Source organism: Antedon mediterranea, chromosome 9, assembly GCF_964355755.1.
Source record: "Antedon mediterranea chromosome 9, ecAntMedi1.1, whole genome shotgun sequence".
Taxonomy (NCBI): Eukaryota; Metazoa; Echinodermata; class Crinoidea; order Comatulida; family Antedonidae; genus Antedon; species Antedon mediterranea.
Genome location: NC_092678.1, coordinates 4,332,025 through 4,357,173, shown reverse-complemented (window position 1 = coordinate 4,357,173; position 25,149 = coordinate 4,332,025). Strand labels below are relative to the sequence as shown.

At 32.6% G+C, this 25,149-nt stretch overlaps 4 protein-coding genes across 4 annotated transcripts; all 4 read right to left on the bottom strand.

Annotated features, from left to right (window-relative positions):
- Positions 1–254: 254 nt before the first annotated feature.
- LOC140058916 (RNA polymerase II-associated protein 3-like) lies at positions 255–4,138 on the bottom strand. Its single transcript, XM_072104705.1, has 11 exons — positions 3,907–4,138; positions 3,443–3,601; positions 3,147–3,284; positions 2,694–2,821; positions 2,361–2,482; positions 2,084–2,241; positions 1,743–1,927; positions 1,428–1,584; positions 1,177–1,274; positions 923–1,017; positions 255–546 (listed from the first exon to the last, which is right to left on the bottom strand). Exons 1-11 carry the CDS (start codon positions 4,051–4,053, stop codon positions 458–460), a joined length of 1,476 nt encoding a protein of 491 aa, XP_071960806.1. The 5' UTR covers positions 4,054–4,138; the 3' UTR covers positions 255–457.
- A 185-nt stretch (positions 4,139–4,323) lies between these two features.
- On the bottom strand, positions 4,324–6,612 carry LOC140058889 (uncharacterized). The gene is made up of 2 exons (XM_072104664.1): positions 5,193–6,612; positions 4,324–5,044 (listed from the first exon to the last, which is right to left on the bottom strand). The coding sequence occupies exons 1-2, from the start codon at positions 6,100–6,102 to the stop codon at positions 4,371–4,373; spliced, it is 1,584 nt and encodes a 527-aa protein (XP_071960765.1). The 5' UTR covers positions 6,103–6,612; the 3' UTR covers positions 4,324–4,370.
- A 465-nt stretch (positions 6,613–7,077) lies between these two features.
- Positions 7,078–18,840, bottom strand: LOC140058763 (uncharacterized protein C12orf56-like). Its single transcript, XM_072104498.1, has 11 exons — positions 18,386–18,840; positions 15,865–16,764; positions 14,907–14,977; positions 12,426–12,443; positions 11,671–11,812; positions 11,291–11,385; positions 10,549–10,638; positions 10,076–10,217; positions 9,911–9,985; positions 9,700–9,777; positions 7,078–9,420 (listed from the first exon to the last, which is right to left on the bottom strand). The coding sequence occupies exons 1-11, from the start codon at positions 18,644–18,646 to the stop codon at positions 9,100–9,102; spliced, it is 2,193 nt and encodes a 730-aa protein (XP_071960599.1). The 5' UTR covers positions 18,647–18,840; the 3' UTR covers positions 7,078–9,099.
- Positions 18,841–19,321: 481 nt separating this feature from the next.
- LOC140059016 (uncharacterized) lies at positions 19,322–21,740 on the bottom strand. The gene is made up of 3 exons (XM_072104828.1): positions 21,588–21,740; positions 21,038–21,463; positions 19,322–20,272 (listed from the first exon to the last, which is right to left on the bottom strand). The coding sequence occupies exons 1-3, from the start codon at positions 21,658–21,660 to the stop codon at positions 20,076–20,078; spliced, it is 696 nt and encodes a 231-aa protein (XP_071960929.1). The 5' UTR covers positions 21,661–21,740; the 3' UTR covers positions 19,322–20,075.
- Positions 21,741–25,149: the final 3,409 nt, after the last annotated feature.

Genomic DNA, 25,149 nt, shown 5'->3' with positions numbered 1-25,149 from the left:
ATTTTATTCCCTTTCTTCCTTGTTCACATTGTCAACATATGTAATCCATTATTGTTTAGTTGTTGTATTATGTATTTATACCACTTTGTTCCTAATTGGCGTGTTAACATATGACCTGAAGACAATGAATTTTTTATATTATCGTATATTATTAAAAATTATAGATACCAAATTGTACATTTCCAAATGTGATTTTATCATACTGTATATTTACTTATTTATTTATGTGAGCTGAAAAAAAAACCAAACAACCAACTAAATCAAACTTTTTTTCTAATTTATTGCTTTAATTGGCACTAAACAAATAGAATATAAACCACTTCTAAATGTTATTTTAAAATTGAAGTCTTCCAGCAAACAATGTAGTATTTTATGATATATTCCATATTTCCTTGATACATCCCTCAATACCGCATCATTAATGTCCTCATTCTATCATGTTTATCATTATTTCATGTTATATTCCATATTTCCTTGATACATCCCTCAATACTGCTTCATTAATGTTCTCATTCTTTGAAATGTGTTCTAGTATATTTTTCACCACTATAAAAAGAAGTGGAAAATATAAAACATTGAAAAGCAGCAGGAAAAAATAACCAGAAAGAAATTGCTGCAAAATATATTAACACGCTTCATCATTGTTAGACACAACACGTTCTACTAGTTTGTGCCATTTACTCCAGTCGTAGGCCGGGTGCGTCTCAAGTGGGCCAGTGCTGTGAAACATCTGTACTGATATTGGTATTCAGCTTATCTAACCATGTCAACTTTGTGGTGTAGTTTATGTTATTTTAAGCACATTATTTATTGGTACATATGGTATTTATTAAAAACTAAATTGGATCTTTTCATTTCCCCACCTCAATAAATACATTTAATAGAAAAGGAAGCCAGTGTAAATATATAATCAAGTACTTACATTTCTTTTCTTCTGATGACATAAACATGACATTCATGTCAAATCGTTTGACCTTTGTAAGATTACTTATGACTGCAAACATTGCTTCATTTGACCTGATGAAACAAAGTGTATATTTAATACATGTTGTAATGAAACCAACAGAGCTTAGCCCATTAGAAATAATGATTATGAAACAACAGTAGGCCTACATAAAAAAATCTTATTACAAGTAAAGGGAATAAAGTTGTAGTGAAAACATCGAAAGAACTTACGGAATATAATGATTATGTAGTAATATTAGAATTTTCGATAACACATCAGAATCCATGGATTGCTTGAATAATGATGGATATGTCTCTGGATTAATTTGCTGGTGAAAAAAAATAAGTGTTTTATCAATATTTACTGAAAGAAGATTGGTACTAACTTTAAAATTCAAGAAATTTGTACAATTTAGTAAATACAATATGTAACACAGTAATCAGTTATCTCAGCAATATATTGGAATATTTATTAAACTTACTTTAAAATATTGAACAAGTTGTGTTGGATATTTTTCAAGCCGTTTCCAATCAGCAAGAAGGTGGTAAGAAGATTGAGGTGAGGGGGGAACAGAGGGAGGGGGAGTAATTACTGGAACATCAGCTGTTACAACTTCTGAGGCTGTCTTTGTTTTGTCTCTGCAAAATTTTATATAAAAAAACATGTAGAATATGTTTATCTAAGAACTGTTTTGATTCTAGTGCAATTTTAAATAGTTATAGAACACCAAAAAAAAAATTCTAAACATTTTAACATAATATATATAGCATATAAAGAACACTCTATTTGATCTTACAATTGTGATTTTTCAGATGTGTCAGCATTCACTCTCTTTTCATGTGTTTCTGTATCTGTTGATATTTCTGTTTCTTTGGGTACTTTTTGCTGATCATCTTTTGTTTCCATTGCTGTAGATTCAATATCTATATTCTCCTCTTTATTTGTCCCAATCTCCTCTATATGAATCCTCTTTAATGGTTTCTGTTAAAACATCAAACAGTGTGTCATTACTAATTAAAAATGTAAAATTGGTAACACACTATCAGAATGCAATAATTGAAAGAGCTGTGACTAATTTCGCTAAGTGCTGCAGCTGAGTTACTCATGGAGAAAAACACTTAACACTTTTTATCTCACCTTTGACCTTAAATGAGGTGGTTTGTCAACTGCATATATTCTATTTGTTGGTGCTGAATTGTGTTTATCTTCTTCGTCCTTCTCCAACTTTCCAATCTTTTTAAGTTCTGTTTTTGCGAGTTTATTAGAAGGTTCTAATAAAAGTACTTGTTCAAAGTCTAGAAAAAGAAAATGAATGAACAAATATTCATATATAAATTCTTTGTTCTTCCAGCCAATGAGGAGTACACCCTAGCACAACCCCAAACATGATTTGACAGTGAAGTGCATTATATACCTTGCTTTGCTTCACTAAGTTTTCCTAGGCCTAGCCTTGCTGATGCTCTTCTACAAACTGCTTTTACATAAGTGCAATCTAGGGATAACGCCAGACTACAGTCACTCTCTGCCTCCTCAAATCTGTCAAAATAAAGTATATTATTTAATTAATCAACATTTTAATGTAGTGCATCTGTAGGTATATTCAAACACATGAAGCTTTAACAGTAATTACCATATAATATAATAACGTCACATTGTATGAATCTTGTAGGCTTTGGTAAAGCCTTTATCAATACCAGAGACAGTATTACCAAGGTCATACTATTGACTAATGTATGGTGGAACTCACCTTTTAAGTTTTAACAAAGCCATAGCTCTATTAGCTGGTAGGATTGCATTAGTATTATCTGCTTCCATTCCTCTGGTGTAACACAACACAGCTTCATCAAACTGGCCTTTCTTGAAAAAGTCATTTCCCTTAAAATACCAAATAACTTTATTAATGACAATGTCATATAATGTTGATATATAAAGTTTGTGGTACACCACATATATTAGTACCAAACCTTAAACAATATAATGTAATATAAGTAATGGTAGATTAGATGATTGACTATTATACACAAACAAGCTCTCCAGACTTCTCTGATAGGCACTTTACTATTTCATAGTCGAGACTTGGAATACCCAAAAAAAGAAAACACTATTTAATGAAAACTATTGACCAACCAGATCTCTATATCAATCAAAAACAAATATAAAATTGTTTACTAAAAGAATGAAATTATCCAGCTAAACAAACCTTTTCTTTTTCCATATTAGCTTGCATCATTTTCTGCTGTCTAGCATTTTCCTTTCTTTCTTCGTCGCTGTCTGTTTCATATTCCGAACTAACCCTATTTTCTTCTCCTCCACTTTCAACTTCAGCGCAAGCTTTTTCCTTTAGAGAAAACAATTATAAAAAACATTAATAATATTAAAGAGTGTAATAAAGATTTAAAAATACTGGTTAAAGATTTAAAAATACTGGTTAAATATAAGGTTTGTTGCATAAATTATATAATTTATTAAATGCAACAGTACTCTAATTTCACCTACAACATCAAATGTATCCCATTTTCTGTAGTCATAGGCCTTGATTCTTTGTTGTTTGACTGAAGATGAGTCTGCCTCCTCCTTCGTATTTGTTGCTGCTTTGGATTGATCTTTCTTTCGTTTTGGCTTTTCCTTTACTTTATTACGAACTGGTGGCAATTTCTATAAAAAGAATATTATAATATTATTAATACGATTTAGTTTTTAGTACAAAACCGAGACATACTTTATCTGTAATGTAAGTAAAGTGGGGGGACAAGAAAATATAAATACTAAATAAGATAAGCCATGTCAAGTTGTAGGACTATTAAACTGAATGATAGAAAGAGCAGACCTAGGTCTAAACGTAGGCCCCAGGGCTAGGCCTACATATAGCATAATACTGACATCACAAGCCCGCCCAGCGGACAGCGTCTGTCGTCATGGCAAAAATAATGCCAGCAGAGTATTAATAGGCCTAGACTTACTTGTTGTTTTGTAGAGCTTCCTGTCTGTAATTCAATATCTTTTTCTTTTATAGTATCCTCCCAATTATCTAAATCACGAAGGAAGTCTTTGAGATCTTCCTGATTGTGGCGCATTTGCTGTTGCAAATCTAGAAATTTGTCTTCCATTTTTAAGCGTGTTTGTATTTTTCGTCGAGGAGCTACAATTCATGGAACGCCATTCATGCCTTCTGTAAAAGTTTTCCATTTGGTATAATTTGGTTTTTATATTTCGGCCCTTCAACCTACATTTTATATTCAGTGCAAACTAATTTCACAAAATGCAAGTTTTTAATTGCGAAAAATTAAAGAAAAACAGAGTACATAACACACAGTACACATATCTCTTTAAGATAAAATTATTTTTATTATACATAAAATAAAAGTATTTATTTCTCTCAATTATAATTTATTTAAAAAAGTTTACTGCTGTCTAGATACATTATTTACTTGGTGTTTTCTCTAGTACTATTGTAAATGCTTAAGTAGAGGTTATATCGTAGCGATGATTGAATAAACGGTACAATTCGGGCTTCATTATGGCACACATTTTGTGTTGTTATATCAGTAGTAAGTTGGATATTACTAACTTGAGAATGTACCGTAGCCAGCAAATCTAATAAGTTCAATTTACGTGCGTAATTTTCCAGAATGTCAAACAATAACGAAACGTACAGTGTATACGCTCTCGTCTTTGATTCATGTAACATCGTATGCGGGATACCTGCCACGGTCAACAAAAAATCTTCTTCATCTGGTATTAGATCTTTTAAGCTATCACTTTTAGAAGAAGAATCATTGTCTTTCTTCCCAACTGATTTCATTGTTTTATCTTCTAGCAATTGCAAGAAGAACAGTTTCGGTTTTCCTGCGAGTGTCGGGCAGTTGGCAGCGGTGAAGATGTCTGTGAGTTGCCGTATTTCTACTTTGATGGCATCATTGCCTCGGACATTTCCTGCATTACTCGACCCCTTCGAGAGGAGAACAACAACGATACAGTCAACATAGCGATGATCTTCCATCGATATAAAACGAAGAGCGGATATGATATCGAGGGATATCAATCCCTTCATTATACGAACGTTGAATCCTAGTTTTATCAGAACACTTCGAAGCTTGTCTGTGAAAATAAATTAGATAACAATAAAATTGCATTACTTTAAAGAAATACATAGTTCTCAAAAAATAGTAGGAGGTCTTTCGCTCAGAATACGACATGTGACATCCACCGCCTCCATATTAACAAAATGTCACCCAGATCCTCTTACCTGTTTCACTATTGTCCTCATTAATGTCTTCTGCTGGAAAATTATCTATGATAACGGCCACACCCCTGGGTCTCGTTCGCATCCTATAGCATGGACGCTCCATCCCTGACTCTCGATTGCTCCGAAATTCAACCATCTCTTTTGACAACGCCATCTCTCTAGCCCATATCTGGTATTGTCTAAGATCACCGACACCACGGGAAATAGGTCCTCGTAGTGCTAGAGTTAATCTGTTACCCTCCCATTCTATCGAAGTAAGTTTGTTTAATCCGGGGGCAAGGTATGCTGGCAAGCCGTGAAGACTGTTATTTTTAATCTGAAGTTCCTCGAGATTCACCAGCTCAGCTGTGCTTTGCGGAAGCCATTCTATTTGATTGTTATTCATCCAGAGTGACTTAAGTCCAATTAACTTACTGATCTCAGATGGAATACACTTCAATTGATTGTTATCTATAAACAGTTTGTCAAGAAGTTTTAATTCTGAGCAGCATATTGCAGAGGGAAAATCTTTAAAATTATTGTCTGAAAGATCCAAGAGTCTTAGACATCTGAGATCTTTCACATCAGTTGGAAGAGTTGACAGGGCATTACTGCTGAAATATAAACGGACAAGAGACGGAACTTTGCAAAGAATTCTTGGGAAATGTTCGAACTTGTTACTTTCTAAATACAACCATCTTAATCTAACAAGTTGCTGAAGTTCATCTGGAAGATCAAACAGCCTATTGACATTTAAATTTAACCACTGAAGGTCTGTCAGTCTGCAGACATCAGCAGGCAGCTTCTGTAAGTGTCGATAATTCAAATCCACTCTCAAATCAAACTGAGAAGTGCTTCTAAATGGCACGATATTCAACTTTTCCAGCGACTTCACCAGTTCTGCTGAAGGATCACGTATTTCTTTATCCATCTTCCGTCCGGGCTTTTCAAGTTTACCGCAAAAATATTAACAGTGTTAGGCCTACTGGTGGCTTTTTTAGTTACAGTTCGATGCCATTTTGATAGTCGACAGTTGTATCAGCATCATTGAAGAACCCACTATTTTAGGCTATTTATGCATTGCTGCTAAACATTCTGTATGTATAGAAATAATCGCAATCTCCAAGTCTTTGGTTTGATGCTTTCCAATTTAAGCAATCAGTCACATCAAACATGGCATAGCATTACCTCTACATTTCCATAGTTATAATATTCACTGCATTATTCCTATGTTAACAACGACGAGTTACCTCCTATATCGACCTTTGCATCAAGATATATTAACAATTTTACAATAAGCTTTGAAAAATAACACCTGCTCTCCCGCCGAGAAGGCTGTGAATCAGGTTGCTGTCAAAGTAAATACATTCCAACGCAATCCTTCTTAACGGTCCAGTGTAACCCAAATAGACCCCCTGTTAAAATCTTATTCCCAGTACAAATAGGCTATACTGCGTGGTAATAACAAATAAACTTGGAACACGGAAGGAGGTATGTATGTATCATAAAAGCAGTCTGGATTTGGATATCGATTTATACGAGTCAATGATCACAAAACAAATATACAGAGAAGACAACGAGTGCATCGTAGCCTAAAAGAACAATCAAAGTACAATACGGTACTTTGTCAACAATGAAACCATACGTCATGGCACTAAGACCAACTTACTTGGCCTTTCTTTTATTTTATGTATCGTTTCTTTGTTTATCATTATCCTTATCGGATTGTCATTGTTTGTAGCTACTGTGGTGTAGCTTTGCGTAATGTTTGCTCCGACGTAATTTGTACCCGTACTAATAAGTACATTGCAAATCTCACGAAAAATTAGGACACGAATGGTATACTATGTGAAGAAAGTGCGCCTAATCTGTGTGTAGATTGGTCAAAAACGACAAAATATAATCACTGTATTAAAATTGATTTTATTATTATTGGCAAGTTCAGTCTATGGGCCTTAACATACAAAGACATTAAATGCAGTTTAACAAGACATAAAACCATACTTAGTATTAGCTTAAAAAGTATAAACTACACACCGAAATATATCAACAATAGGCCTACAGAAGAGTATACCATTTGATTAAATAATTTATACTTTTAATCGAACACAATGCCACGAGTTATAGATAAAAGGTCACCGAAATAATGAATTACTTCGCACATCTCCAATTAAAATTTTCTTTTTCCATTATTTAGGATTTTAAAGGAAATACATAGATTTGATTTGGATAAAATGTCTTAAACTCTGTCTAAACTATCAAATTGTATTCGAAATATATGGACATGATGATGTCATATCACCAGCATATTTGGGCACGTCACACTTTTTTGATAGTGTATACTATCTAGGTAAACCTAGAACAATAATAAATATGTCGATAAAACAGACATTCATCTTTACTGAGGTGACATAACATCTATATCGTCTAATTGATTAAAAGAAAATGACTTTTCCAACCTGACTATAATCATGGCAATTGTGAACTTTTGTCCAAATTATAACAAAATAAAATGAATCTGGATCTCTACATTATAGAAGTCATTTTCTGAAAACACTTTTGGACGGAATTTACTAGATCAATGCAAGAAAATGTAGAATAAAATACAATAAGATAAATTTACGATTAAATGTAATATACGCACACCAAAACCTACTAAAACAATACTAAGAAACTGACAATTATTTATGTATTAAAGAAGCGAATACCAAATTATGTGTTGTCGAAGATTATACATTTTAAAACCAATAATTTGACTACTCAACTACTCATAAACAAATGAACTTCAAATGAGGTTAAAGTTGCATTGTTTTCGTCTTATAAATTTGCACATTAAACTATTGATACAAAAAACACAACATTATATAATCAATATAGTAATTTTAATTATGGACGGATTTTTGCAATAAATTGTGACAAAAATGTGAGGTGCAAAATTCAGGACTTAACCTGTAAATCATAGGTAATTTGCATTGTTAAGCCTGGTTTCCATAAAATCGCTACACGACAGAGCGTAGCGATTCTATGGAAACGCTAGAATTTATCGGGGATCTAGTATGAGAGCGCTAAATATTCTTTGGTACGCGTATACGATTCATCGCCGACAAAATCGGCAAAGTTGAACATGGTTGAACTTTGCCGATTTGACTGCGATGAATCGGGGAGCCTTCCCGATTGTGTCGGCGACATCTGCGCGTGTAGCGATTTTAATGGAAACGCTGTAGCGATTTTAATGGAAACCAGGCTTTACAGAAGAACTTGTCGTTGTGTTCCTGACGGAGAACACCAACATGAGTGCAATCCTTATACCATCTTTTATTAATAGAATGTAAACAGTTTGGTCCATTTCTTGTTGGCCCTAATATTCGTATTTACACATTTGAAAACCCCCCAAAAAATAACAAAGTATATTTAATCTTTGCTGCACTCAACCACAAACACATATGAAAGAAATTGATGAGAAAAAATAAACATTACATACAAAAAAGAATTAAAGATAATTATAATATATAATATTTTGCACATTTTCAATGAATGAAAGCAAGATTTAAATTAGGCAAATTAGGCAATGCATAAATAAAATTTATATTTTAATATTATTTGAATAAAATTCTTCCTAATTCTAAATAAAAAACTTGTTTGACTTTCACCACCAAGTCTTGTTTTTAAGTAAATATAGATACAAAAGAGTCAATCTAGTTGCATAACATTGTATACAAAACATTTAAAGATGTAAATAAAAATAAACGACTTAAATTTGTCATTGAAAGTACAGAGCAGTACAGAGAATGGGGTGCAAATTGAATCTCACCATTAAATGATGGACCTTTCCCCATCATTTATCACCTTTCTATGACCAAACGAAATAGCTAGACTTTAGTTTCAGTTTAGTTTTATTGTTGCATTTACAGATCAGAAATGTGATGTGTTACACCTTATGGCCTTTCAACACTGTGTTCTTTTGCAGTACGCAGGACAGAACTTCATCTATAATCTGTAGCGTCATCCTCCTAATTGGATAGTTAGCCGGGAACTTCACCAGTATGTGAGGCGACTGCACATAGTACCGGAATTCTTCCATGTAATTGTTCCTGATATGGGATATTATACTGGAACTGTACTCTATCAAGGTCTGCAAGACAAAGAACTGCTGGAACAGAAGGACAGCGTCATCAGGAGATATGACTGAATCCTTGGATGGTAGCAGTAGCTTCATAGCCTGTGCCAACAACCTTTCCACAAATTTTTCCTTTAAAAAAACCAGGATGAGACTCAACATGAATTAATTCAACGAATGGTATAGCCAATCACTGCTTACTTGCAGTATGTAACCATACAAGGTGGAAAATAAATATTCCTATGCGTAATTGTGTAATGTGGCCAACCGTTACTCTCCAAAAATACCAGAACTTACTTCCATTTTCTTTAAATACATATGGAAAGAAACAATAAAAAAAAACATAAAGTCCTTTTTGGGCTTGCCTAAGGATTGTGCAAAAGTTGAGAGTATTGTGTACAAAAAACTTACAGTTGTTGAAAATGTATCTAGAACCTTTACAAGCCAACAAATGTTGAAGAATTTTCCTTCATCATTTCCCCAGTTAGCCTGAAACAAGATAAAAAAAAATATAAACTCTAAAATTAAAGACTATGTGGAACAGAGTGGTTGTGTGTCATTTTCAGATAAAAAAATCTTGAGAAAATTATGATGATTTTGGAAAGATAAACCCATAACTCACCTGAAGTGCTATCAGTATTAGTTCAAAAGTGACAGCAGTGGATATGTTGGTGATCTCCTGCACAAGCTTAGAAATCTACAATAAAAAGAAAATTATTACCATAATATGTCTTTCAATTTGATAATAAAGATTTCTTGAATTGTTTAGCAAACAACAAAAAACTACCTCAGCATCCGAATAAGTCTCCCAGTGGTGAGCATCAGTCTCTAGTAGCGTATTGGACATCTTGAAACTTGGAGGGCGCCATCTTTGTGGAACCTCAGGCAAACATGTCAACATCACCAGTAGATCAAGGACCATCTTGCCACTGTATCAAAAAGAAATTATTATTTCATAAATAAAAATACATTTGAATCTACGAGTAAGCGATATCATTGGTAGATCTAGAGATATGAAGTGTGCTCATCGGACATAGCCAGAAGGCGTGGCTTTCAGGGAGTGCCCATGGGGTATAGGTGAGCATTTAGTGTTCTCATGGGACATACAGTTGCCAGAAGGCGTGGATTTCAGGGAGTGACCATGGAGTACAGGGTGGGTATTCAGTGTGTTCATCGGACATAGCCAGGGAGTACTCATCGGGCACAGTTTGATAATATAGGAGATTTACAAGGGTTATATTTTTGTAACTCAGTATTTACTTATTTGCTTGTAGCGTTTTTAGTCGATCAGGTAGCATCTCAGTTTCCCGTAACATTTGTGCCAGAGTGTTGAAAATAATCACAACCATCCTTTAAAAAAAAAAAGTTGATTTAAATCTTCTAATAGTCAAAGAAAATTGTCTACAAAATCAGATAAATTACAAACATAAACTCCATTTAATATTATCATTATGGAAAAGCAAAAGCTACTGTATGACTCATCACTCTATTGTACAACATTCAGATAATAACAGATGTATATTAATATTATATTCATATTGAATGGAGGTATCTGTGCTTAGATTTATCACATAACGGTAACAATATTTTTATTACTACATTCAATGTATTTTATTGGTATTAATGTTGGAGAAAGTTATTCTGATTTGTCTCTGCATTTTGTTTGCTCCTGGTGAATAATGTTTGTTCAACTTGCAGCGCAGCAGAATAAATATTATTATATCATAAAAAGTACTTCTGCTTATTCTTATTTTCATAGAAGGCAAGAATGTACATTTTATTGATCAACATTAAGAATATAACTCTAATGGAGTTTATGGATTACTATATTGAATTTCAAATATTCTATAGGAGCCGAATATAATTATGTATCTGTGCCATAGATAAATGATGTACAAACATAATTCATATGCAGCATACAATACAGCACATTGTATCGTAGATTTATACATCGTAAATATTTTGTGAAGAATATATGATACAAAATAAAATGAAGTCTTACTCTAGTTCATCAGCTCTAGAATGTGCATCACTAGAAGTTGACTTTGGAAGATAACACTGTAATTTATTGACAAAAAACTCAAAGAGATCAACGCTCTACGAAGATAAAAATTATTTAAATTATGAGTTGAAAAAATGGAAGAATAAATTACAGTTTATTATGCTAAATGTATTATGAAGGCAATAAACAGGACAATATTCAAATTTAATTTTGTTGAACTTCGATACAAATATCAGCATATAATTCTTAATTCAAGGTCAAAATGTTAATAATTTCATTTAAAAAAGTTTCAAATACGAAATTTTTGGGAAACCACCCCATGGTTGTAAATTTAATTTAAGTATATGGCACATGGTTTGAATGGGTTGCCATAAAATTACCTTCCAGAAGAGCTTTTTAACAATAAAGTACTTGGCTGCAGCCGTTCCAAGTTCTGCAACCAATTCAAACAACTTCTCAATGTCGTTAGTTGCATTTAGTATCTCTTCCTTCATCTGTTGAAACTGGCGCTGCAACTGAGCTCTGTAAGTAAGTGGAGCCTGTGTTCAAGTCATGACTCTGTCACATTATTTATCTTATAACCTAGCACGGCCTTATAACATTAGATTAGATATAATAACATAGATTTTAAAAGTTTTAAACAAGGTCTGGATAATCATAGAATTAGCAAACTTTATTTGAAAACTTGTACAAAAGTGAAGAAAATTATATAAAATTGATGAAATACTACAGTAGTACAGTATTTTTAGAAAACACTTGAAATATGTTAATGAGATTTTATGATGACTTAGTATTCTGAATGACATGAAGCACTTGAAGTTTCTGGAGTTTGAAACTAATGACACATATTGTTAATGTTTCGCCTTAATTAAAATGTGAGAGTTAATGAAGACAAAGAGGTTAAAATAATAAACTAGAGTCTAAACTCCAATTTAATCACAGCTGAAACATACAATATGGCTGCATCATTCTTCGTAATATTTTAGGTCATTATTATTAAATAATGTTTGAAACAGATATATTGTAAGGCAGCCATTTTAAAGGAGTCTCTGTCGTGTTGGTATCACTTCGTTGTTGACTAGTTCACACTCTAGTATATTATTTAACCTCTTTGATTAATGAAGAAATGCCATACCTATCAAATCTTACTGGACTGGAATCACGATGAAAAAGATGTTATGATGTTACCAAGGTGATTTATATTGACCAATGAAGAAGCATGAAATTAAATTAAAATTTGAAATATTAATTACATTGAATGATGACATGTTATTGTAATTTAAGAACATAATTAAAAGTAAATGATAAAAGAAATCTATTTTTATGAGTTAGTTTTGAAATTTGACCAAAAAAAATAATAGTATTAAAGATGTATTGTCCCCTTGAAAAAAATAATTCTTAAAAAAATTTTTGCTGAATATTCCATTTTAATGTAACATAATAGTTATCCACTTTGACCAAAAATTGTATCGAAAAAAAAATGTATTTACCAGAGAAAAATGTAATTTAAAGCAAAAAATGGTCAAATTGGCTGCCAGCCAATGGATTTTTGGTTGAATTTAACCATTTATTTTGTCATTTCATAAGTGAAAAAAAATCTTTTTTTTTCTATGGAAGTGATTAACTTGATTAAAACTACAAAATAACATATTCAAAGTCTAATTTAATTAATCTTCATTTTTCATGTTTTTGGGGGACAATACATCTTTAACAAACATAAAAAATTAATTACACTGTATTGCTAACTTTATCTACTTCTATTAGGAAATACCATGATATGCTACAGAGCTACAGTAACTTAAACATGAACTTAGTCCTCATGATTTTCCAAAATATTATTTACATTTAGCCCGTCTGCCCGATAAACTTTGTTTAAAGTATGATAATGATAAGCTAACACCATTGATGATTGGATGAGAGGCAATATAGATATTTCAGTCTGTGTTTTAGACATGAGAAGGTTACACTGTACTTAATTTAAAAGTGGGGGGGGGGGGGGGGGGATTAAACATACCAGGCACTACATACAATGAAGAAAAGATAGAATAGGTCTAAATGTTAGTCATTTTTGGAGGTGGAAGATTAAATGAAATGTAGAGTATTATAAAATGTCTAATTTATTTTTTTTTGTTTATAAGAATGCATTTTAATTTTTTCACTAGCTTGTTGTTCTACATCTACAGTTTGTTCACGAACGACAGTTAAAAGACAAATGATCGATTGATAAGTGGAAGATTGTACTGTAATTACTGAACAAAACCTGTCCATATTATATTATTATAAAGTGCTGTTTTCCCTACAGAGTTGATTCACATCCATTATTTGCTTCGAACACGGTTTTCCCCAAAGAGCTACCAAATTCACTCCTCAACAATGTTCTAAAGAAATAAGCTTTTGTCTCTCTCATGCTATGTTGTTCAATCACCATGGCTTCGGTAAATCTTAAAACGTCGGTCAAAAACACATAATGTAATCAAACACTTTGCGCAAACAATCTCAATTTTCATACAAAAAAAGGCTGTTATGAACAACATAATATTTTTCATTCATTTTTAAAAGTATTTAATTTAAAAGTACTAACTAAGGATAAGTGATTCAATCTTTACGTGAACATTTAAAAAAATATATATATTTTTCAATTCATAGATTCCCCTGTATGAATATTAAAATTTGCTACTTTACGGAAAGCTTTTATGAACAGAATGTAATTATGTCAGATAACAGAATATTCAAAATTTAATATTTTATATAATAACCACAAAATGTCAAAACTTGCTAGAGGGCATTGGTCTTCTTATTGATTACCGTACCGTACCATACTTAATTTATTGTTCAATATTTATTCATTATATTCAATAACTATAATATCAAAAAAGTGTATTAAAACCACATGGCCATGTCTATTGAATGAATTAAACTCATTTTATTATTTATATTACCATAATAACCTTTATTAATATATAATAATAACTGTATATTCTTTCATGTTATCTTTATATACAGTAGCTACCATGACATTACCTGAAAAGAAGTAAAATGCCTGGATGGTTACAGTATCTTGGGACGATGAATTCATCAAATTTTTGTTAAACTCTGTATACACTATCAAACTTTTTGTGACCAAAAATGTAATGTGCCCATATATGGACATGATGATGTCATATCACTACCATATTTGGGAATATCACTACCATATTTGGACTTAGCTTTAAACCTTTTTATAAACTTGATTATGTTTTCTATTTGCGTCAACTTTACTCCAGAAGATGTAGCAACTGGAATGTTGAAACTTTCTAAACCATACTTTGTATTCCCTTTTGGAAATCAGATTACTACAGTAGTATCCATTAATAACACAAATATCTTTTATAAGTTATTACTTACAGTAGTATCACGTACTCTTTTGAAAAATGATTAATATTGTATTAAATGGCAGGTGATGACACAAAAGAAACAGATAACATTATAAACCAATTTGAGTCATAAATATATTATAAATTAGGATAGATTAAAATTGTGACAATTATGGAAATTGTGACAGTAGGGTGGTGGATGCAGAAGCTATCACAATGTACATTCGTTGTGTTTATACATAGTACTCTATGATATACTGTACCTGGTAGAACCTGATGGCTTTTTCAGAGAATTTCCAGCGGACTCCGCATTTTCCAACATTCTTGTTGATCGCTAAAGAAATCAAATTTGGAAAAATTTTAATAATTATAAAATTTGAATGAGCAATACATGACCGAAATCAGTCAAGACTGTGGTTACAGGGTTAATCTTTATGTACGCTAGTGATGAGAGTAGACTTACCTGAACCTAAAGAATGATATTGCAACATACTGATTTAAAACTAGCTATATGGGCTGGGGAAATATACACTTGATGTAAGGAAACACAAAATGTGATGGCCATCGTACATTCATTCTTTACAGCCTTATTGTAATAATGATGATGTATTACTAGTAGTACGCTTGAATGTTGTCTAAACAGTGGATGTTATTCCGAGTAAGCTTAATGATATCATTTTCAATCATTTCAGCTGTACAGTAAATTGTTCATTTATTAGCGTGTAATATCTTTAGTTGTATTGTACTGTAATAATTTAAATAGATAAAATATTGTGCAGACTTTTGTAAAGGATTCTATTTTTTGATTGTTTATTTTATTTTATATCTTACTGTATATTAATTTTTGCATGTTTATAGTCATATTGTATTTTTGTGAGAGTCCCTAATGATCAGCTTCGGCTGGATGGACCACCTTCGTAAATTATTGTTGGAACAAATAAATAAATTACAGCATAAAAGAGGAGAATATCTTGATTTTTCATTGGTTCACACCAGCACAATAGAATACATTATAGCGTAAACTGTAATATATTAAACAATTTAATTAAATAATGCTTTACTCTGGTTATCAAGGACTTTACTGTATTTTGAGAATTTGATACTTTTAGCTTGAAAATAAAAAGTACCGTATTTGTAATTTTATGTATGATGAATGACTGACTTATACTAGAATATTATGGTCACGTGTTGAACACCAAAAAATAAGAAAAAAAAACTTACAATAATGTAATTGTTCCATGTACTTTGAAACTGCATGAGAAATGTAGAAGACGGTGACAAAATGTAGAGATGTGTCTCAACTTCTTCTTTCACAAACGTCGTATCTTCCAACTCTTCTGTTGTCACAGATGAATCATTAGTGCTTATCTCAATATCTAAGCTTCTCTGTTTTGGTACCACTTTTTTCTGTCGGCTTTTAGTATTACCATCACAATTTTTCTTTGTTAGAGTTTCTTTAGATTGTGATGCATCCAAATTGAATTTGAAAGGCATTGATTTTTTCTTGTTGTTAGGACTGTCTGGTGAGGGAAGGTTGCGCATTTGTAATTTTTTATTGGAATTTTTGTCTCTATTAACCAAAGTTGAAGCAATGTCTGTTGAAAATGTGCTGGAAACATCTAGACGTGGGGCTGAGTCTTTGTTATGTAAAGGTCTTTGAGGTAAAGGACGACATGTTCCAACACTTTCTACCAATGATTTAGTTAGCTTTGATGACTTTAAAGTTGATTCATCTTTTCCAGACTTTTGGTCACTTGAGAGTGTCTTAAATGAGGAGGTTGGTAGTGATACTGATAATTGATCTTCCCCTTCGGATGAAACTTCATCCTCCAGTTTTAACATGTAGAGGGCGGATTCATCAAAACTTCTGTTAAGATGTAAGCCACTACCATTCTTCTCTTCTTCTTCAACATCCGATTCATCTCTGTGGAATTTTTTCCCAGAAGGATCGGAAACGCAAAGTTCTGGTGTGTTTCTACCGTTTTGCTTTTCCTGGTTTGAGTCTTTCTTTACATTTTTCTTTCGTGTCTTAGGAATAGACTTTTCCTGCAAATGTTTTATCAAAATGTGCTGGGCATTTTCACGCTCCTCACCGCTCAAGAAGTCTGGAAAATCATTTACCTAAATATTTTTAAAAAGTGAAAGATTGTGTACCAATTGAATAAAAGTGCAAACTATAGTTTGCTCCACAGTGCTTTAGCTCAAATATTTTAAATAAATGAGTATCTTGCACTTTTTTTTAGATTGTAAATTTTATTCATACTTTTGCTATACTGTTGAGTCCGTAATTGGGATCTTTAAGAGACAAGCTTTAACTTCTAGTGAGAACTCCAGTTATTATAATTATATTTTGCAATTTCTAGTATATTATTAATAATAACTGAGTAAATGTAGTATCAAATAGCAAACACACCCACTTTGAGCCATTATGCTTGGTTCCCACTTGAGACACAAGACAAGGACGTAACGCAACCTAAGTGATTTGACCAATCACAAGCGATGGATTATTCGAACTGTCGCTTGTCATTGGTTAACTCTCTTGCGTCTACGTCCTTGCGTTGCGTCTCTAGTGGGAACCAAGCTTTATAGCAAACTACTAAAAAGAATGATTTGAATGGCAGAAATAGTTACTAATCTCGTTTGCTATCACCATAGAGACCAACAACAACCTGCTATTTTTTTACACTAGTAGTTACTTTAATTTATTAACTTGTAACAATGTGTGTTGTAATCTACTGTATTACAAATTGACAACATCTGTATTAGTTTGCACTGAAACGTATCAAATTTTAATCCCATTGACAAAACTCTAGAAAGGTTGTTTTATACGCATCTATGGAGCTAATCAAAAGACTATACTTAACCTTGTAATTATATTTAGTGACAGTTACATAAAGGCATTCATTCAGTCTACTGGCACTACCATGGTGATTATTGTAAAACAAAAATACTATAAATTTTTAGGCGCGGTAGCATACTACTAGGAGAAAATCAATTAATTAAAGGCCAACTACATCATAAAAATATCAATAGCAACAAGAATCATCAATTGTTCACATTGGAGGTTAAACTTGTTGACCCTGAGAAGCAATATAGTGAAAAGCTAACCAACATTCATCAAAACAATTAATAGCTTTAGACAAAATTCAGTTGATACTTTACTGTAGTTTTGAATTTGCTGTGGGGAGGTGCAAAATGTCACTGTTTTTCCAAACAGGTTTTTTATTTTGATTTATATATATATATATATATATATTGCACTGATGAAGGGCTAGTGTTGCCCGAAAGCTCTGCTAACTTTTCTGGCTGTTTACTTTATCGTTTTGATTTAGCTTTTCGCTTTTTTTTTTGTATCTCCATTGAGATCCAGCCCCTGATACCCACAGAATTGTCATTTTTTTCAGTAATTTGCCTTTGGATTTATATATTATACATATTATTTTATTTAATTTATTAATACCAATAAGAGAAACATTATTATCAAAAAAGAAATAATATAGCGATTGTTAATTGAGTGCTTAATTTATTTAGTAATTTTTCAAAAATAAATTCTTCAACTTGCAATCAACTTTAGATTAGATAGCAAAAACGCCTACTAACTAACTAGGCCTAACATATCCAAACTACAAACCACATTTTATTATTAGGCATAATATTGTTGTTCACACATCAACTAGGCCTACAGACTACAGCAGTACAGTTACTGTACAAACAAACAAAAACAAACAATTTACTTTCTTACCAATGTTATGGCAATTACATCTTGAAGGTGTAAGCTTTCTTCTTCTTTAATAACTTTTGGTGGATTTTCTGTAATATACAGGCGTTCATCCCCAAGAACTGCATATTTAAATTTAAAAGCCTTTTTTTCTTTTGCGGAGTTTACAATACAGGCTTCGTAGGCCTGTACGCGGTCAAAGACATCCTGGGCTAAGTTCACCTTCAGGAAATTCTCAAGCTTCAGGTTGCGTTTCGACACAGAGGCTAGCCCATTTCGCGCCATGCAATCATCTCTCTATGACAGTTCTAGGCAGCATTTTTCAACATTGTGCTTAATATTCATTTTGACATAAGCTGTGCTTTGTTGTCATACGTAATGTAGCCCTAAAATGAATTGAAATGTACTATACTAAAGAGGCCTACTAGTCTAGGCCTAGACCTGCAGCGCGACGATCAGAGAGCTCACAAAAACACAACAATTCGGACTCGGAGACGTATCGTCAACAACAACCTCATTACTAAGGGTGAGGGCGCTATATGAGTATTTATTAAATCTGTTCACATATTCATATTTTGCGATATTAATAAATATACAAAAACAGATTGTTTATGAATACAATGGTACAAATAATGTAATGAGGTGAAAATAGAACAGTTTATCTTTTATCGAACTAAATTATTTGATCAATTACATGAATATAAAACATGCATTATTTGTTTTATAGCACACCTACTTTTTTATTTTATAACAAGGGGCCTAATTTTTTCTACGCGCAGCAGAACAATTATAGACGGCGCATACTATAAGTTGATTTTTTAACGTGCTTTGTCAACACAGCCTAGCCTCGTGTCGCGGTGATGATTTGTAATAAGAATGAACCTTAACCCCATATCCGCCATATCCCACCAATCACAGGTTCATATCCTCCATTATTCTCTCCCCCCCCCCCCCCCCCCACCCCATTCGTGATATTTTGTTCGGAATTCTAGATTTTTTTTTACGCTTCTGCTCTATCCCGCTACGTCCCATTAGGACTACTCAATCAGAAGCTAAAGCAAGCAGCAGTTATAGTTCTAAGGACGACTTTGCGAAAATGGAAACTCCACTATAATTTATAGATTTCCAGCTGCTAGACCCAAAACGTCTGGGAAAAGAGGATTAGGACATGTCATGCTAAAATTACAAATCCCAACAAAGCATTTCTGGTATTTATGACTCCCATTTGACTGTAATACTGACTTTTGACTGTAATTCACTGTCAGATAGCCTATTCATTGAATTTTTATCGAAAGTCCATTAAAGTTTGTGTTTGTAATAGGATACTTCACACTTGAAATATCTAGGGTGATGAAGTGACCCCCAGACTTGACGTACCTTAGCAATAAAATTAACAGAAAGTTGAGTATTCACTTCTGTAACAAAAAAATAATATTTATTCACATAATAAAAATAGAAAAGAAACCCCAAAAACCATTGTCTGACAGACAATTTAAGTATTTGTTGCTTTAAATTTCCTACATTTTTTCAGGTAAAATAACTATTAGGCCTATGTGACAATAAAATGATACATTTGAAAACATTTGAAATAAAAAATATTTTTCAATAAGCGAGAAATATTTCTTGTTTAGATAGACATAATTACCCGTCTTACAATAGGCCTAGTGTATACACTTGTTCTGGTTAAATACCAGTATATTTAAAATACAAATGTTTACAGGTGATAGATAATTTTGTTATAATGATTTGTTTCATCATTGTTCGGTTTATATCTGAGCTGACAACCTGCAGCATCCACGTGAAATCCCTGACAATCATACCTCCTTCGGCACTGCTGGGCACATCGTATAGGAGACATCTTCCAATCATTCACACCACCAGACAACGTCACAGTTTGAAAAAGGACTGTATCTAAAAAAACAATAGGTAGGCCTATTATAAATATGAATTAAAATAAAGAATCATGCGGCAAATGGCCATCTCTATCAGTAGTAGTCTTATCCACCACTACACCAACAATTACGCAACATGGACTTGTTTAATATCCAAATCTAATGCACTTATTTCTTGAATTTGTTATATACCTTAAGTCGACAGTGTGTCGACTATGTTTGAATTGGTCAGATCCAACATTATCACAAATTGAGTATTTTCTTTGTTAATAGGCCCTTATCACTAAAAAGAACTTAAATGAAGCATCGAGACAATGATTCTCGCAGCTCTAGGCCTACTAGCTGGTTCGAATCTCCGCGGATTTAAAAAAAAATAAAATGTTTCTAATTAGATGTTTTGCCCTACTCTGACGTAATTTGTACTTTATACTAAAGTACATTTGAGAAAAAGTAGTTCTCCGGTGGGACTCGAACCCATGACCTCCAGATCACTAGCCTGGCGTTCATATCTCTAGACCACCGAGCTTTGCGCTGATGGCTAGTGGTTAGATTCAAGCCCAAGTAAGCAGCGGGTACTGCACCAACAGGATTGTAATTGTCGTTTTGTCGACACTGTACTGTCGACTATGTTTGGTCAGCTACAAGACCATTATCACGTATTGCGTATTTTCTTTAATAAAATATCACTAAAAACGAACTAGGCCTATACTTATCGGCAAAACAATCTTGAAATATCCTTAAAAGATAACTAAAATAATGAAGCATCAAGAAAATATCAACATACCATATTCACAAATGTATCCATCGTTCCGTTTAGCAAATTCAATCCGGGTGTTTATATCTCTCAGATTTTCCGCATTCGTCATGATTCTCGTCCCAGCAAAAGTGCCAATAGGTACTTTGTCATCATTATCTGCCCATGGTGTCAGCTTGGTGTCCAGTGTAGTACCATCTCCCTCACATTTCCAGTTAGCATCAACGTTAATTTCCAAATCAGGTTGACGTGATAGTCCAATTCCGAACCTATGGCCGCTACAACTCATATTAAGACGATCCAGAACAAACTGCAACTCCCCAGACGTGGTAATGCACATGAGATAACCACCAGATGCCTTGCAGATGTCTTTGAGATCCTGCCATGTCTCTGTTGACGTGTTGGTTAAACTATTTACCCTGTACATTGATGAGTTGTACTGGAAATATGTACATTCTGTTGTAAGAAAATGTATTCGAATTAACACGGTGTATTCACTGTACATTGTATATGTGGTAGATTGGGCGATAATCGGAACTTCAGAACAATTCGGAAGAAACAAACAAAAGTTAATTCTTACCATTATTCGCTCCTTCAATAATATTCAGTTGAGACGTGAAAAACAACAAACAGATGAGATAAAACATGATCATCGAGTATGCTTCAAAAGAAAACAAACTTAAAGCGCACAATGTGAACAGTGGTTAAAATGTTTTAAATGACTATTTCTAGTGAAATCTAAATGAGGTTTGAAACTCGTATTGTCAGGTTTTGTATAAATAAACTATCTAGGTACATCCTTATTTATTTATTTATTTCTATAAATTAGTCCAGTGATTAATACATCTTGTTACCTCGTTATTAATTTTTATGAGTTGCCTAAGTTTGCTACGATCGGAAATTTAATTATACTTTAATATTAATCTTATGTTAATGTTTTAAATGTGCTTTTCGTCTAAATGTTGATGAAAGAAAATAAGTATAGTTTTGCATATTAAATACATCACAGTTTTTGGAGCTATTGATTCAATCGATTTGCACTCCCATCGAGTTTGAGTTAATCATTTCCTTTATCGTTTACTATCTTCTTATGAACACAAAGAACAATAATCGGATAAAGCGCATATTACTAGGAACTTATCGGAAAAGATTTTTAACTGTCATTATTGAGCATTGGTTCCATCCTGCTATGATTATTATTATTGTTATCTGATTGTTTGCACGAACACGGCTACTACTACAACAACAGCACAAATTAAATATAGGCAAAATGTATTTTCAATAGGTATAAATCAATGTAACATAAGTACAGTAAACTATTGTGTATAATATCGGAAATCACAAAAGAAATGTATAACACGAACTCATCATAAAGTATAAATTTATTTCTTAAGAAATAAACTAAATCAAAAACAAATAATGCAGTAGATATCAGTGGCTAGATCTCAATGGAGATACAAATAATTAAATCTAGGCCTAAATCAAAACGAGAAAGTAAAATAATTGTTTTTTGGTAGCACTAATCTTCAGTGTTAGTCATTAAATTAAGAAGCGGGGTCCTTTCGAAATGGACTTCTTTTCGAGGTTTTCCGGTAGGCCTATTTATGTTTTACTTCAATGAAACTTACTGGGTTGTTGACGCGAAATCAGTAAAACAAAATAAATACCTCCGCCTACTGTAAAATTCTCCTACATAAAATTTCTCCGGTAAAAAAAAAAAGAGATATAGGCCTATATATATATATATATCTGTGTGTGTCTTAATGCTGTTTGTGATTTAGGCTAATTTCACTACAAGCATTGTGTATGCGAGTTTGGTGTAATGGTTATGTAACAAGCCTTTCAATTAACAATAGCTTCAGTTGACTAACAATAGAACAGCAACGCGAAAATCATTCATTCATTCATTCATTCATTCAATCATAGAGATATTATTATTATTATTATCTCTATGATTCAATAGACATTTATTTACATAATCTGAATACATAGGAAAACAAGAAACAGGATTGTACAGAATTATAAAAATATGTTTCAGAAAATGAAGGCAAAGGGCCCGGGAAGATGTTGGTAAACATCTTGTGATGGGCGAGCCTTGAAACAAATAAAAGAGAAAAGAAATGCATTGAATAAAAATAATAATAAATTTCATAATCTAAAATATGAATAACAGAAAAAAAATAAATCTGTTGGTACTGCAGATCGAGACATGACCGATTAATAAACATTTAATAAGTAGAAAAGGTGTATTATTTAAATTTTGAGATAAGTATCTTAGGGGAAGCAGATTTTAAAATGGAGGGTGGTAGGTTGTTCCATTGGGTGGGTCCAGAGTAGCGAATGTTATGTTGGAAAGAATTTGTTCTATGGGAAGGTATAGATAATTTATTTTTAGTACGTGTGTGATGGGAATGAAAGAAGGAATTGGAAGTAAAAAGATAATAAAGATGGTAAGGAAGGATGTTGTTTAAGGCAGAGTAGACAAAAATGGTTTGTTGAATTAAATTGATATCATCATTAAGTTTGATGAGATTAAGATTTGAAAATAAATGAGAGGAATGGGAAAGCGGAGGCGCGCCAGATATAATTCTGATAGCCTTCTATTGGAGGGTATGCAATTTATTAAGGTTTGTGGGGTATGTGTTGCACCAAACACAAACTGTGAATTTGAAAAGAAATATGTTTTTAAACTACTCGCGTAAAAAAACGTGCACATTTAAACAAGTTATGTTTTAAAATTAGAAATCACAAATTATAACTCTTGCCTCTTGTACAAAAATTAAGTTTTTTTGACAAGTAGTTCTCGAGAAAATGCAATTTCAGTTTCACTTTAAGACTGCTCGCCGGCTTTTGAAACATTCTGTCCTATCTTTTAACACTAGCAGGTCTGAAAAGTATACTAAAAAGTGGTCCAGAATTGGGACCATAGTCCAAAATGGTCCCAAAATTTAGTGGAATGGTCCTTGACCACATATCTATCTGTATATTCATTTTGGTAAAGTAATTACGTTTTGAGTAATCCAACTAACAAACAAACAAATACACGCTACCGATTGCATATACCTCCTTGGCGGAGGTAAATTAACTAAAATTAAAAATTATTATTCTAACTTTGAATTTCAATCATGAGATAAATACCGGTATATTAATTATAATTCAATTGTTATAATTGTAAAGATAAATAATAAACGTACTGAACGGTGACACGTGATAATGTACTAAGAAATGAAAATAAGTATTAGTAATGCATTCATATTTTATTTCAGGCTATACTGATGGGACCTACCTCAAAACACAGATTAGAGAAGATTTTAAATATTAGTTAAAACAAAAACTCCTTGAAAAGGTTGAATTAATATTTCAATAGATTACCGTATCCTGGAGTTATGGGATAAGTTTAAATCTTTATGGAGTCATCAACGGGGTATTTGGCTGGTTTCCTAAACATTATAGGTGAGTGGCATATATCCAACATTGTAAACAGGAAACGTTGCCTGGGATAATGCTAAAAGGTGTGCAAGGTAGACATACAAAGTTAGAGGAAATGGCAAAATCAGAACTGTGTTCATGTTACAAGAGTACCGTATTCAAAACAATATAGATTATCTAATAAAACTCCTATAAAGTAGGAAGCCTTTTGCCATTTTCCCCATGACGTCTGTACATGCTTACTGGTGATGAAAGCTCACACAAGGACCAGGTACATTTCTATGTTGTTTTATGAAGTAGGCCTACAACTATTGGCACGGATACAAATGAAGGTTATCCATCGCTGAAACATATATTATTATGAGAGTTACATAAGATTGATTTTAACCTTGTGTCTTCTTATACTGTTAAGTACAATATCCGAAATTTCATCAAACCAGGATCTGTAAAGATTCATCAATAATCCGTAACTTTATCGATTTTCAAGGTTCAAACTGAAAGAAAGGTATAAAAGAGTTGAAACGAAATTTAATAATCAAACTTCTCTAACCTGTATCGTTGAAGACAACTGTACATTCTCATCACTATTAACTTATTCAAACCAAGATGTATATGGGTATTGCAACTACACTACTGGTTATTGTTATCAACATTGGCCTAATGCCGGCTGGTAAGTACTGAATTTTTATTAAATAATAACTAAATTAGCTATT